Below are 13,147 nucleotides of genomic sequence, written 5' to 3'. Positions count from 1 at the left end.
ATTGTATCACAACATACAAAAAGAGAAAAATGCAGGACAAGTTTATACTGGGATGAGGTGGGGCGGGGATATTTGAACCCGATCAGATATGGGTTGGGGTTCTATTTTTTACCCCTTTCGAAGATTGGAATGGATACGGAGATACCTGAACTCCATCAAGTTTGAGGACGCAGAATGGAAAACACGTCGTCGCCCGGCCCTATTGCCAGGCCTAATGTCGAAAGTCAAGAGGAAAACTACACTAAATAAGTCATCATAGTAATATAATATGTCAAAAAAATAGAAATAGTAAATCTAATATAAGGCGTGTTATAGCAGCTATTAGAGGCTTTTGTGATTGAGAAAGACAAGCCTGTGAACAACTAAATCTACAAAAAGAAGAGAACTTAAATAAATTATACTGATAATGTCACAATAGAACACAAATTCATTGTTAAGATATGACCAAAACGCCACAGATAACTGTGACAAAGTGAATACACTATGATCTGCCATGCATTATTATTCAAGAAACAAGATACAGAAGTTGCTCAAGATACACTACAATATTCTTACCTAGTTTTGATTACTCTCATCAAGAGCTGGTAAATTTTGGCACAGAATTTCGGCAGCTTGTTCAAGCTCCTTCTCCGTTATGATCAACGGTGGAACAAGCCTGACGACATTTCCCTTCCCGGCAGTTAATACTAAAAGACCGGAATTTCGACACGCATCTACGAGCGGTGAAGCAGGTACATCTAAATCAATTCCTATAATTAGTCCAAGACCGCGGATTTCTTTCACGTGTCGGTTTCGACCAAGCTTCTGCTTAAGTAATTCTTTGAAGTAGAGTCCTTTGTTAGATACTGAAGACAGGAAATCAGGTTTTGATATTTTATCCAAAACAGCGAGAGCAGCATTACAAACAAGAGGATTTCCTGCAAAAGTGCTTCCGTGGTCTCCGTAGTTTATGGAAGAAGCAACTCTCTCTGTCACTAGTACTGCCCCAATAGGTAGGCCTCCAGCAAGAGGCTTCGCAAGTGTCATCATATCTGGGAAGACACCGTATGCCTCGTGAGCCCAAAGAAACCCTGATCGTCCTAAACCGCATTGAACCTACAGATTCACAAAAAGCATATGCTAGTTGAATTGACAGAATAATATTAACAAATTTCTGCAGATTTACTGGAAGGATATCATGAATCGTGATACTAGACAATTTCATCCCTATGAAGAACGATCACATACACAAAATACGATACTGACACCGACACGCCAACACTAATAATAATTTGATAAACATGAAGTAATTGAACATAACTACTTGTGCCGGTATTGTATTGGTTGGACACTGAACACGCCATCAATCTAAAGTGTCGGAGCTACTTAGTTTCATCCTCACAATCGTTCAATGAACAATAATAATCAAATGAACTGAAAGTTGCAAAGATCAACCAACAAACCATTTCAAGTGATGATGTTATTATCCAGATATTGGACAATATTTTCTCATGCATCATACAGAGACAAAAATAATATTTAAAAGTGAAAACCGGATTTATTTATTTGCTAGTTACGTAAGCAAAATTTTCTGTTTGAAAAAATAAAAAATATTAGCTAGTGGATACCTCATCAAACACGAGAAGTGTCCCAGCTTCATCACAAGCATTACGAAGAGATTGTAGAAATTCTTTCGTAGCACTGTAAATTCCACCTTCTCCTTGGATAGGTTCAACAAAAACTGCAGCAATCTTTCCTTGCTTAATCAATTCTATAGAAGCCTGCACATTTCCATACTCTATAAAGTTTACTCCAGGCATAACAGGTTCGAAAGGTATTCTGTATTGCTCTTTACTCGTCAAAGCAAGTGCACCCAAGGTTCTACCATGGAAACAATTACTAAAAGCTATGAACTCTGTTGCTGGTAATTTTTTATTAGCTGTTGTGTGTCTCTGATACTTTCTTGCAAATTTAATAGCTGCCTCATTTGCTTCAGTTCCAGAATTTGCAAAAAATACACGATCCGCAAAAGAAGAAGCCACTAGACGCTTTGCAAGTTCTACCTGCATCAATGCCAAAATAATAGCTGACATACCAGATTAAGGGAACAGTATAATAGCACATAATATCATCACCATTCCAACCTCGAGTGATCCAACACAGATATTGAAAAATGAACGAATTCTCTAAAAAGCATTTATAAGGCTATGTTATGCAATGCATGTGTTGCACATATTAAAGAAATCCAAAACTATATAGAAGTATGGAAGTATGGATTATTCATTGTAAACAACTACACTTTTCATATAAGCTATAAGTTGTTATCATAAGCTATCCGTGAGAGCTTATGAAAATAAGCTTAAAACAGCTTAAAGACATTTCATAAATTGTATTCATAATCTCTCTCAAACAGTCTCACAAGTACTACTTATGTTAGTAGATAAGCTCAAATAAGTTGATCCAAACAGACCCTAATAATAACTCAGATACAAATAGAAAATTGATTGATGCCAACCTGAGGTATTGAGTAGAAAACATTGCTGGTATGAGTAAGAGTACTAGCTTGATCTACAACAGCTTTCAACCAATCGGCATCACCATGTCCTAGTGCATTGACAGCAATGCCGGCACTGAAATCTAAATATTCTCTCCCTTCAACATCATACACCTTACAACCTTTCCCTCTCTCGAGCACTACTGGTACTCTTGCATATGTCCCCACCAAAAACTTCCCTTCCATCTCAATCAGTTCCTTCGTCTTCTCCGATGCTATCTTCCCAGCTTTAGCTGCACTAACATCCACATTAAGACATGCAGTCACAACATCCCTCCGGAAATTAGTCCGAATAACTGATCTTCCTCTAACCAAATTGTTCTCTCTCTCCAAATTGAAAAATTGACTTAGTTTGTAAGGTGATTGAGAAATTGAATGGTTTAGACAAATCTGAACTGCACTCATTGTTGTTCAACAAATAGGATTGATTTGATTCTCCTCCTTTTCAATTATTCTAAAACAGAAAATCATGAACACAAAAATCAGCTTATAATCCAATTTAAGAGGATTGGTTTTGCCAGCTAAGCTACCGAAGCATTCATATACTATGAAGAACGTATACTCCTCAAATTAGGCGTGTCATGGTGTCAGACACGACCGACACGACAGCGACACTTATGATTTCATTGAATTATGTCATTTTCTCAAAATATTATTGTCTGACGTATCAGTATCTATGTCGTGTCCGTGCTTCATAGGTCATATATGTTTAACAAAAATGGAAATTTGGTTCATGCAAAAACTAAAAACTAAAAAGGTAGAAAAAAGAGAAGAAAACAACATTGCATGTCAACAAGATGCTTCACAAAATGGAAAAAAAATATAAACTTTTGATAATTGAGAAACAGCAGAAAGAAACCAATTGCATCATATCATACTATTTGATTGCTCACCATCTTCCACTAATACTATTAACAATTCATTTACCCAAAAAAGAAAAGAAAAAAGGATCACGACATTGAATAAGTGGAAGCAACATAAACAACAGTACCTTTGACGGTGAAATCCAATGTTGAAGTTCTGAAACCGGAACTAAAGTGTGTTCTTTGACCCGTAGACTGAGAGTGAGAGAGAAAGCAATTGTTGAATGCTCTGTTTGAATTGGAAAAGAAATAAAGTGGGCGGAAAGTAAAATAGTAAATAAAAATGGTTAAATATTTTTTATGTCAAGTAATTTAGTGACTATAAATTCACATTTTAAGATTTTTTTTTTACACACAAAAAAAAACTTGTATTCAAATTCCGACCTTATATATAAAATACAATATTTCAACTATATACTTTAGTCTATAAATTTGAAGTTTTATATTTTAATCATATATATTTTTTTTACAAAAGTTTACATATTATAGTACTATATTCTAAATGATTTTTTTTATTTATAAAAATATCAATAGTTTATTAACTAATAATCCATTTGTCTCAAAAATAAGTGATACTTTAGAAATAAAATTTTGTTTTAAAATGTCATTTTCATTTTTTAATGCAATATTTTTCAGTTGCATCCCTAATTATTCCTATATGCAACATTCCCAAGAAAACCAACTATTCTCTTTGGTCCTTAATATAAGAGAGAGTTTGTTTTTTAGATTTATAGAATGTTTAATGTACGTGCTCTATTTTTTAGACCAAATACATCGATCATTCCATAAATCTAAAAAGTTAGTAACTTTTTCTTATATTAATGACCAGAGGAAATAATAATTTAGTATAGCTGGTTGTCCCATAAACTAAGTAGAGTACAACAAAAATTATTCCGTAATTTTTTAGCACATTAAGCAAGAACGCAAATGGAATATATAAAACTTACCAAAAAAAAAAGGATAATATAAAAGAAGTATAGTACTAGTATTAATTATTCCTTTATTTTTTAAAAAAGTTTTAATTATTCCTTGTTAATCAAGAAAATAATGGGGTACCTTAATTAAAACGACGAGCAGGCGCCGCATTTCAAACACAAAACGCAACGCAACATAAAACATCATCATCATATTCATTTCTATTCATTCATAAGTCATAACCAAACAAAAAGAGAAACAAATATAAAGAGAAAGTTCAGAAGAAGAAAGTAAAAGTTGATAGATGAAGTAATTGATTGATGTAATGCATCAAAAGAAATCAGAAATTCAGATCGGAAAAGAAAGTACCGGAATCTCTTCCGATTTCAACCCTAAATTCAATTCCATTTCAATTCATCACAAACAACAAAATCACTCAAATCCACCAATTCATAATCATAATCATAATCCTAAAATCAACAAACTCAAACATTCCAAATCAAACTATTTCCCCCAATTTCCCAAACCTTCTTATTTACACTCCATCTCCCTCGCCGCACTCCGCCGTCTCCGCCACCGTCTCCGTCTCATCCTCCTCTTATCACTCCCTTTCTTCTACTTTCTACTCTCTCCTCCTACTCACTCCTTCATCTTCAACTTCCTCTCCGCTTTCGCTTTCTCCGCCGCACTTTTCTTCTCTCTCTCACTCAAATTCAAGTTCAAATCAACTCCCTCGCTTCCTATTGTTTTGACACTCCAGCGGTGGAAGCGGAGGAGGAGGGAACGGAAAGAAGCAAGCACGGTGGTGGTTTTGGAAGTTAGAGTTTATTCGAACGGTGACGTATATGAAGGTGAAATGAAAGGAGGGAAATGTAATGGGAGTGGTGTTTATTACTATAATATGAGTGGAAGATATGAAGGTGATTGGATTGATGGTAAATATGATGGATTTGGTGTTGAGATTTGGTCAAAAGGAAGTAGATATAAGGGTATGTATAGAGATGGTTTCAGAAATGGTTTTGGTGTTTATAGATTTTATACTGCTGATGTTTATGCTGGTCAGTGGTTTAATGGTCACTGTCATGGTTCTGGTATTCATACTTCTGATGATGGTGGTAGATTTGTTGGTCAGTTTAAATGGGGTGTTAAACATGGTCTTGGTCACTATCATTTTAGGTATATAAATATCTCTATTCATTTCTAGTTAAGATATTTGCTTTTAGTTCATTACATTTATTTGTTGTGCTGTTTTCGTTGTTTCGGTTATTTTCTTTAGTTTCAGCTATGTTTGTTTGTTGATATGAGTAGTTTGCTCAGCAGCTTGGCCCTAATATTAGGTCAAATAGATTTTGGTTTTAAGGAATAGTGAAGCAGGAAAAGATAAGCATGAACTCGGGGAATCATACATGACACCGGCATAATAAATAAATACTCCCTCTGGCCTTAATTATAAGCAAATATTCACTTTTCAGATACATTAGTTATTCAATGAATCTGAAAAGTGAATATTTGCTTATAATTAAGACCGGAGGGAGTAGGTCATGTTAATCTGTCTCTCACCATTCTTTGGTTTGTAATTGGATTTATAGGTTTCTCCAATTCCTAGCAGACTGATGGGTTTTGACACCTTTATGGCTGATAATTTTTTTTGATAAGAATATAGGCTGATAAATTCTGTGTATGCTTTTAATGAATTGTGGTGCTTAATCCTATTATGCTGCATTCTTCTGATTTTTCTCGAATATAGGTTGCCTCTCTTCTAAGGAATTGTAATTAGTGCATTAATTTTGAACTGATATATTAGTGGATTAACATCAACTGTGCGAAGAAATAAAAAAAAAGAAAAGTTACCCCAATCATATGTTTTGATGGATACCTTGTTTGTTGACCATAAGCAAAGCAACACTAATGCCACTGCCACCAATTCTGTTTTTTTTTTTTTTATTTTTTTTTATTGCAATTGTTTCAATGGGTATGATTCTGGGCGTGCTTTTAGTGAATAATGGTTCCTAATCCTATTATGCATAATGCATCCTTCTTATTTGTCTCAAATGTAGGATTCGTCTCTTCTAAGGAATCACCATTAGTGCATTATTGTTGAATTGATTTCTGTAGGGCATTCATATAACTCTATTTTGTGGGAACTGACTATTTTCATTTTCCATATCTTTAGAAATGGAGATACATATGCCGGTGAATATTGCGCAGACAAGATGCATGGATTTGGGGTATATTGTTTTGCAAATGGTCATCGTTATGAAGGAACCTGGCATGAGGGGAAAAGACAAGGTCTTGGAATGTATACGTTTAGAAATGGAGAAACCCAATCTGGTCACTGGCAAAATGGAGTCCTTGATGTTCCAAGCACACAGAATGCCACATTTCCTGTTTCCCCTGTTGGTGTCAATCACTCCAGAGTACTTAATGTAGTGCAGGTACGTACTTTGTTTATTTATAATATTTACCTCAATCTATTCTTAAATGTTCTTTCCCTAGCTAACACTAAAAGAAAAAAGATGAATGATTTTGAATATTTTCTCTTATGTATCTGCACATTGGCCTAGAATAATCAGAATGATGTGTCAATCTTTTCTCTGTTTAACATTTGACTTGTTCAAAATTCTGATTGGTATCTGTTGTGTTTTAGTGTAATTTTTTACTGGGAAATTTGAAAATAATTCATATACTGGTTTCCATCTGTCTTAAGTTTCATATGAGGTAGATATGTTCAAAGGTTGCTTGTTGTCACTGCATGTGAATCATTCTTTACTGAATCCATGAGGGGGGAAAAACATAACAATGCTATGCATCACAGAAAAATTGGCCAGGTTTTTGTTTGAATTCTGCTAGACTATGAGGATTTGTTTGCGAGTTGGGTTTTGAAGGGGGAGGGGGGAGGGCAAACTTTTCTTTTTGAAATTAAGGACACTATAAAATGTTTTTAAAAATGAATTATTAAGTGTGATTGAAGTATTAAGAAGTAAGGACGCTTTTCTTTCAATTTTTTTTTTTAAAATTTCAAATAAAACCTAAGGTTCTTGTTTGAAACATAAAGGGTATGAGTCACTTGATCATCCGATAATCAATAGGCATGCCATCTCATTCTGTCTAAATTCCTTGCTGTCAAATATTTTAGAAGGCTAGGACAGATACTTCGACATTAGTGTATTTGTATAAAAAAAGGAAAGACAAGACAAAAAACTGCAAACAGATAGATATTTTGCAGTATCATGATGAGCTTTGGTTATTAATTGAGTTTCTTTGTGAACAAACAGGAAGCTAGAAGAGCAGCTGAGAAAGCCTATGATGTAGCGAAGGTAGATGAAAGAGTTAATAGAGCAGTATCAGCAGCTAATAGAGCAGCAAATGCAGCTAGAGCAGCTGCTGCCAAGGCTGTGCAAAATGAAATCCATCTTAACAATGAAAGCATCCGAATTCCCATTTTATGACAGTATCAACTACAACTTTTTGTTTTAGTAGAGAAGCATGTTGAAGAGATTGGTAGCTAGCTATTCTGGACTAAACTGTCATCATCTCCATCGGTTGTTAGCTAAAAGCAAGCAGATTTATTATCTATCTGCTGAGTCTTGTATAGAGGAAGAAAGGGTGATGACTAATGAGTGATGACGACGTTCATATGATAAACTATATGCATTTCATTTCTTTTTAAATTTTGCCAACATTTTTGTAAATTTATGTAGCTGTATATGTCGGTATGCTGCTGAAACCTCAACCTAGCTACTGTTGTAAGATCGCATTGAAAAAATAACAAGAGGAAAACTATCATTCATAACATAAGATTTTAGTTCTATTTTCCCAATTTGATCTTTGCTTTATCTGACTTGGGAATGAAGTGTTTTATACTCTACCTATTATTAAGTTGTTGATTAGTCAGATACAACACTAAATATTGTATAATGGAATGTTATGAGTTAGTGTTTATTTTATTTTTTGAATAATTTTTGCTCGGTTTAATGGTTGGAAGCATGTTCTCAATTGTTGAACAGCTCATAGTTCAATTTTCAAACATTTGGTAGTCAAACATTTAGTCATGTAATAAAACTGAATTGACAAACAAAAGTTTGAATCTCGGTTAGGAAACTATCTACGTTTAGTGTTCAATGCTTCTCGTATAAGATAGTTTTCCTAACCGAGATTCTTTAAGATTTTGTATGTTCCTCACAAAGCTATCCATATTTGGTGTTGGCCTCACAAAGCTTGAAGATAAATTAATATTATATGAACCAGTAGAATCATGATTGAATGCCTTGTGTCAAAAACTATATTACTATAGTACAAAACTAGGTGTATTCTTATATCTTAAAATTTTATTTAGTAATTGATGTCACACCTTTTAGTTCTTATGCTTGGTCGTATATTACCAAAGTGTCTATCGTGTAAGCAATTTGGCATTGAAAATGCCACTATTGCTGACCCATTGCTTATCACAGAGCTCATAACTGAAAGATAATTGCTGACCTGTTGATTATGTTAACTATTTTTCTGACAAATATTATATTAAATATTATAATATTATATATTAAAACCTTAATAAATAAAATATAATAATGATAATCACATAATATTGTTAATAACCATTAGAGGTGAGGGGAGATAAGGTGACGCAATTTGTGGAATATTTCCATTAGCATTAAAAAAAAAAACTATAGTATTGTTGTCTCCGTGAATATAATTTAGTTGGCAGGAATATTACATGTAATATGTAGAGATTAGGGTTCGAATTTAGGTATTATCACTTATCGTATTGTTATTACACAATTTTAATATTACTCCAGTCTTCATCTCATCCACCCCAGCCACTAAGCCATCTTTATAACTTCCTTCATTATATAAATTTTTAATAGGGCAAAACATTCACTTTGATATCTAACAAATATAGATTTATGTGTATGTATTTTCGTGAGCATAACAAAGTTTGTAGGACTGATCAAACGTGAAATTCTCCACTTACGCTCTTAGTTTCCTTTATAAAAAGTTTTAAACTTATATGCATCCAATTATATATTTCACAACAATAGCTGGATACTTGTGAAGATATTTTAAAATTTTTGTATAACAAAGTAACAAAAAGAAATATAATTTGATACGTGCGCTATAAAAAATATAATATTATAGACAATATTTTTTAAGTAAATTTTTTATATTGATCCATATTTTTTTTACACACAGTGGTGGATAGTAATTAAGTAAATTTTTTTATATTGATCCATGTTTTAGGAAATTCAAGTTTTTAACAACAAAAATTCAAACAAGTTGAATTTGGACACGAATCATTTGGTAACTTTTTCAACTGAATTATTTTCATGTACCAAAAAGATTTCATTCATCGTATTAAAAACTAACTAATTGATTAAAGTTAATAGTTTCTTTTTTTAAATAAATTAAGAATACATTGTACCAAAAATACATTTGGTAACTAATTAAAAGTAAGAATACATTGTACCAAAAATAAATAAATTAAGAATACATTAAACATCATAACCTTTATATATTCTTATGACTAAAAAACAAAGTGAGGTAGCAGAAATTGGAAGAGGCAAATTTTATTTTGGTCAACAATATTTCTTTGAAGAGGTTAGTGTGAAGTGTTGAGATGAGCATAATGGAAATTGTTGAGATAAGCACAATGAAGGTTATTTTGGGAGCAATTTTAGTAGTTTTGGCTCATATTTTGCATATTTTAGTGTTAAGACCTAAATCACTTAGAGCAAAGCTTCAAAGGCAAGGCATTGATGGGCCTTCACCTCACTTTTACTTTGGTAACATCCCAGAAATGAAATCCCTTTTACTCCAAACTCAATTAACATCAACAACTCAAACATCATCAATTTCTCATAATTGGCTTTCCACTCTCTTCCCTCACATTCTTGAGTGGAAAAATAAATATGGTCAACTACTTTATCCTTTCTCATATATTTTATTTATATCAAATATTCAGCGTGTTTATTTCAAGTTATCTTTATATTTATTTTCTCTCTCTATATATATATATGAAAGAAAATTCGGTTGGATTTAGATAACCCATATTATATACCCAACATGTTTTCCACGGAGTTCCTACTAGTATATATAGCTATATGCATACTATATACTAGTTTTTATTTTTTATTTTATAGAGCTACTCGTATTCCAACATATCAAATCTCATTTCAGACTTTTTTATGATTTACAAGTTAACTCTATATATCAAATTTCATATAACTCTACTTTATTGCCAAATACCAAATTGAAAATGTTGATATTGTTACTAAAATCAGAAAAATTATAATCTGAATCTTAATTTATACATACAGGTCCCATATACTTGTTTTCTTCAGGGAGTATACAATGGTTAATGGTATCAGATAAAGATATGGTAAAAGAAATTGTTTTGAATACTTCTTTAATTCTAGGGAAGCCTTCTTTTTTAGCCAAAGATATTAGGCCACTAGTTGGACAAGGTATATTGTCATCAAGTGGCCAATTTTGGGCTCATCAAAGGAAGATAATTTCTCCTGAATTGTACCAAGATAAAATGAAGGTAAGTGTATAATACTTCATATGATATTCTGCTCTAGAGAAATTAAATATATATTGCATAATAAATAAATAAAAATGTTGTCGTAACCAACAATAAACTGGTTTAAGTAGTAAAAGTCTAGGATTCTTTAAGTAAATAGTAAAGAGTTTGATTTTTTACTGCTTTTGTGTATGGAAAAAATTCGAATAAGAGAGGAGAACTGACATTGTGTGTTCCACAAATTTTCTGACGAAGATTAGTCACCACTAACAGTGGTGGAAATTTCGTATCTATTACTTGTAAATTATTGATTAATGTTGATTTTGAATAGCAATCTAGTAATTTTTTTTTATTTTTAAAATCATGTGTTGAAGGCAAAGGTGAATATGATAGTTGAGTCAACAAATGTAATGCTAAGATCATGGATGAGCAAATTGGAAAAAGATGGAGAAGTTTTAGAGATAAATGTTGATGAAGACTTGCGAAACTTATCAGCTGATATAATTGCAAGAGCTTGTTTTGGGAGCAATTATGTTGAAGGAAGAGAAATATTCACAAAGCTTAGAGAACTTCAAAGCCTCCTTTGCAAGATTTTGCCTGGAATTCCAGGTTATAGGTATGAATCATATGACACATCATGTGTTGCCAGTGTAAAGTTATTTTACACATGTATCCAATAATGTGTTGCCATATTATTTAATGAATATGACACATCACGTGTTTTAAAACACATTACATGATGTGTCAATATATTATTGGATGCATGTGTAAAATAGTTTTACACTAACAGTATATAAATTAAAATTTTAAAACACATAACGTGTCACATCCATTAAATGATTTGACAACACATTGTTTGATGCATTGCATAGAAATTAAACTCTAAAATAAAATGTTTTAAATGATATCACGATTTTGATCGATCGACAGTGTAATTTTTTTTTTTTTACACCAAATGGTGGATAAGAGTTGAATCCTTCTTATAATATTTTGTTGTGCCTATTGTTATTGATGATATATATATACTAATGTGCAAAATGGATCATAATTTGTTTTAGATACTTGCCAAACAAAAGCAATAGACAAATGTGGAGATTAGAGAAAGAGATAAACTCAAAGATATCAAAGCTCATAAAACAACGCCAAAATTATGCTAATGATGAACAAGATCTCTTGCAAATGATACTTGATAGTGCAAAGAAATGTGAGAGTAGTGGTGATAGTTTCTTACCAAATTCCAACTCACGAGACAGATTCATGATAGATAATTGCAAAAATATATTCTTTGCTGGTCATGAACCAACTGCAATTACATTATCATGGTGCTTAATGTTGTTAGCTATGCATCAAGATTGGCAAGATCGTGTTCGTGCTGAGTTGCTTCAAATTTGTGGAAATGATGGTAATCTTGATGCAAGTGTACTTAAAAACATGAAAACGGTATGTTTAATTACACAATCATATGTTTCAATACATGTTATCTTGAGAAAAAAGAATACGCATGTAAAATAATTTTACACTGTCACACACACCACTTCACCTCACTTTCTTGAGACATGACATATTGATAGTTTTTTATTGGACGATCGCGCGTAAAACTATTTTACACTGTCAGTGTGTCTCCATTAAACTCTATTATCTTTTGGTTTAATTAGTAATTAGATATAGTATTAAAATGTGTACTTGCAGTTAACCATGGTGATTCAAGAGACATTGAGGCTTTATCCACCATCATCATCGATTAATAGATGTGCTTTAAAAGACATTAACTTGAAAGGTATCTTAGTTCCAAAAGGAATGAATATTCAAATTCCAATGACAATATTGCATCAAGACCCAATGCTTTGGGGGGATGATGCACATAAATTCAATCCACAAAGATTTGCAAATGGATTGCATGGAGCATGCAAGATTCCACAAGTTTATATGCCATTTGGAATGGGACCTCGTGTGTGTTTAGGACAACATTTAGCAATGATTGAATTGAAGATTATTTTGTCTCTCATTTTGTTCAACTTTCAATTCTGTCTATCATCAAGTTATTGCCATTCACCTTCCTTCCACATGCTCATAGAACCTGGTCATGGAGTTCTTCTTCACATGACTAGAATATAAAAACCACTATGTATAATTTCTTCTGCTTATAAACTTTTTATAATTTCATAATTTTTCTCATTCTAATTTTTTTGTCTGTTGGTTCTAATATAATGGTGCCAATTCTCTAATGAAATATGTAGATTCTAATTTTGTTATGTGTAGCTACCGACAATAGCAAATTGTTCCAAGTCTGTGACATTGGTGTGTGAAGTGTGAACT

The 13,147-nt window shown here is 32.5% G+C and overlaps 2 protein-coding genes and 1 pseudogene across 2 annotated transcripts; 2 read left to right on the top strand and 1 right to left on the bottom strand.

Moving 5' to 3' along the window:
- Positions 1-369: 369 nt before the first annotated feature.
- Positions 370-2,983, bottom strand: LOC123883341 (acetylornithine aminotransferase, mitochondrial-like). Its single transcript, XM_045932109.1, has 3 exons — positions 2,495-2,983; positions 1,608-2,042; positions 370-1,095 (listed from the first exon to the last, which is right to left on the bottom strand). The coding sequence occupies exons 1-3, from the start codon at positions 2,936-2,938 to the stop codon at positions 556-558; spliced, it is 1,419 nt and encodes a 472-aa protein (XP_045788065.1). The 5' UTR covers positions 2,939-2,983; the 3' UTR covers positions 370-555.
- A 1,566-nt stretch (positions 2,984-4,549) lies between these two features.
- Positions 4,550-8,270, top strand: LOC123883340 (phosphatidylinositol 4-phosphate 5-kinase 9-like). The gene is made up of 3 exons (XM_045932108.1): positions 4,550-5,487; positions 6,485-6,746; positions 7,587-8,270. Exons 1-3 carry the CDS (start codon positions 4,637-4,639, stop codon positions 7,758-7,760), a joined length of 1,287 nt encoding a protein of 428 aa, XP_045788064.1. The 5' UTR covers positions 4,550-4,636; the 3' UTR covers positions 7,761-8,270.
- A 1,664-nt stretch (positions 8,271-9,934) lies between these two features.
- On the top strand, positions 9,935-12,946 carry LOC123883339 (annotated as a pseudogene).
- The last annotated feature ends 201 nt before the right edge of the window (positions 12,947-13,147 follow it).

The sequence above is a fragment of the Trifolium pratense genome, linkage group LG5 (genome assembly GCF_020283565.1).
Source record: "Trifolium pratense cultivar HEN17-A07 linkage group LG5, ARS_RC_1.1, whole genome shotgun sequence".
NCBI classification, from domain to species: domain Eukaryota; kingdom Viridiplantae; phylum Streptophyta; class Magnoliopsida; order Fabales; family Fabaceae; genus Trifolium; species Trifolium pratense.
This window is presented reverse-complemented; position numbering and strand designations above follow the sequence as displayed.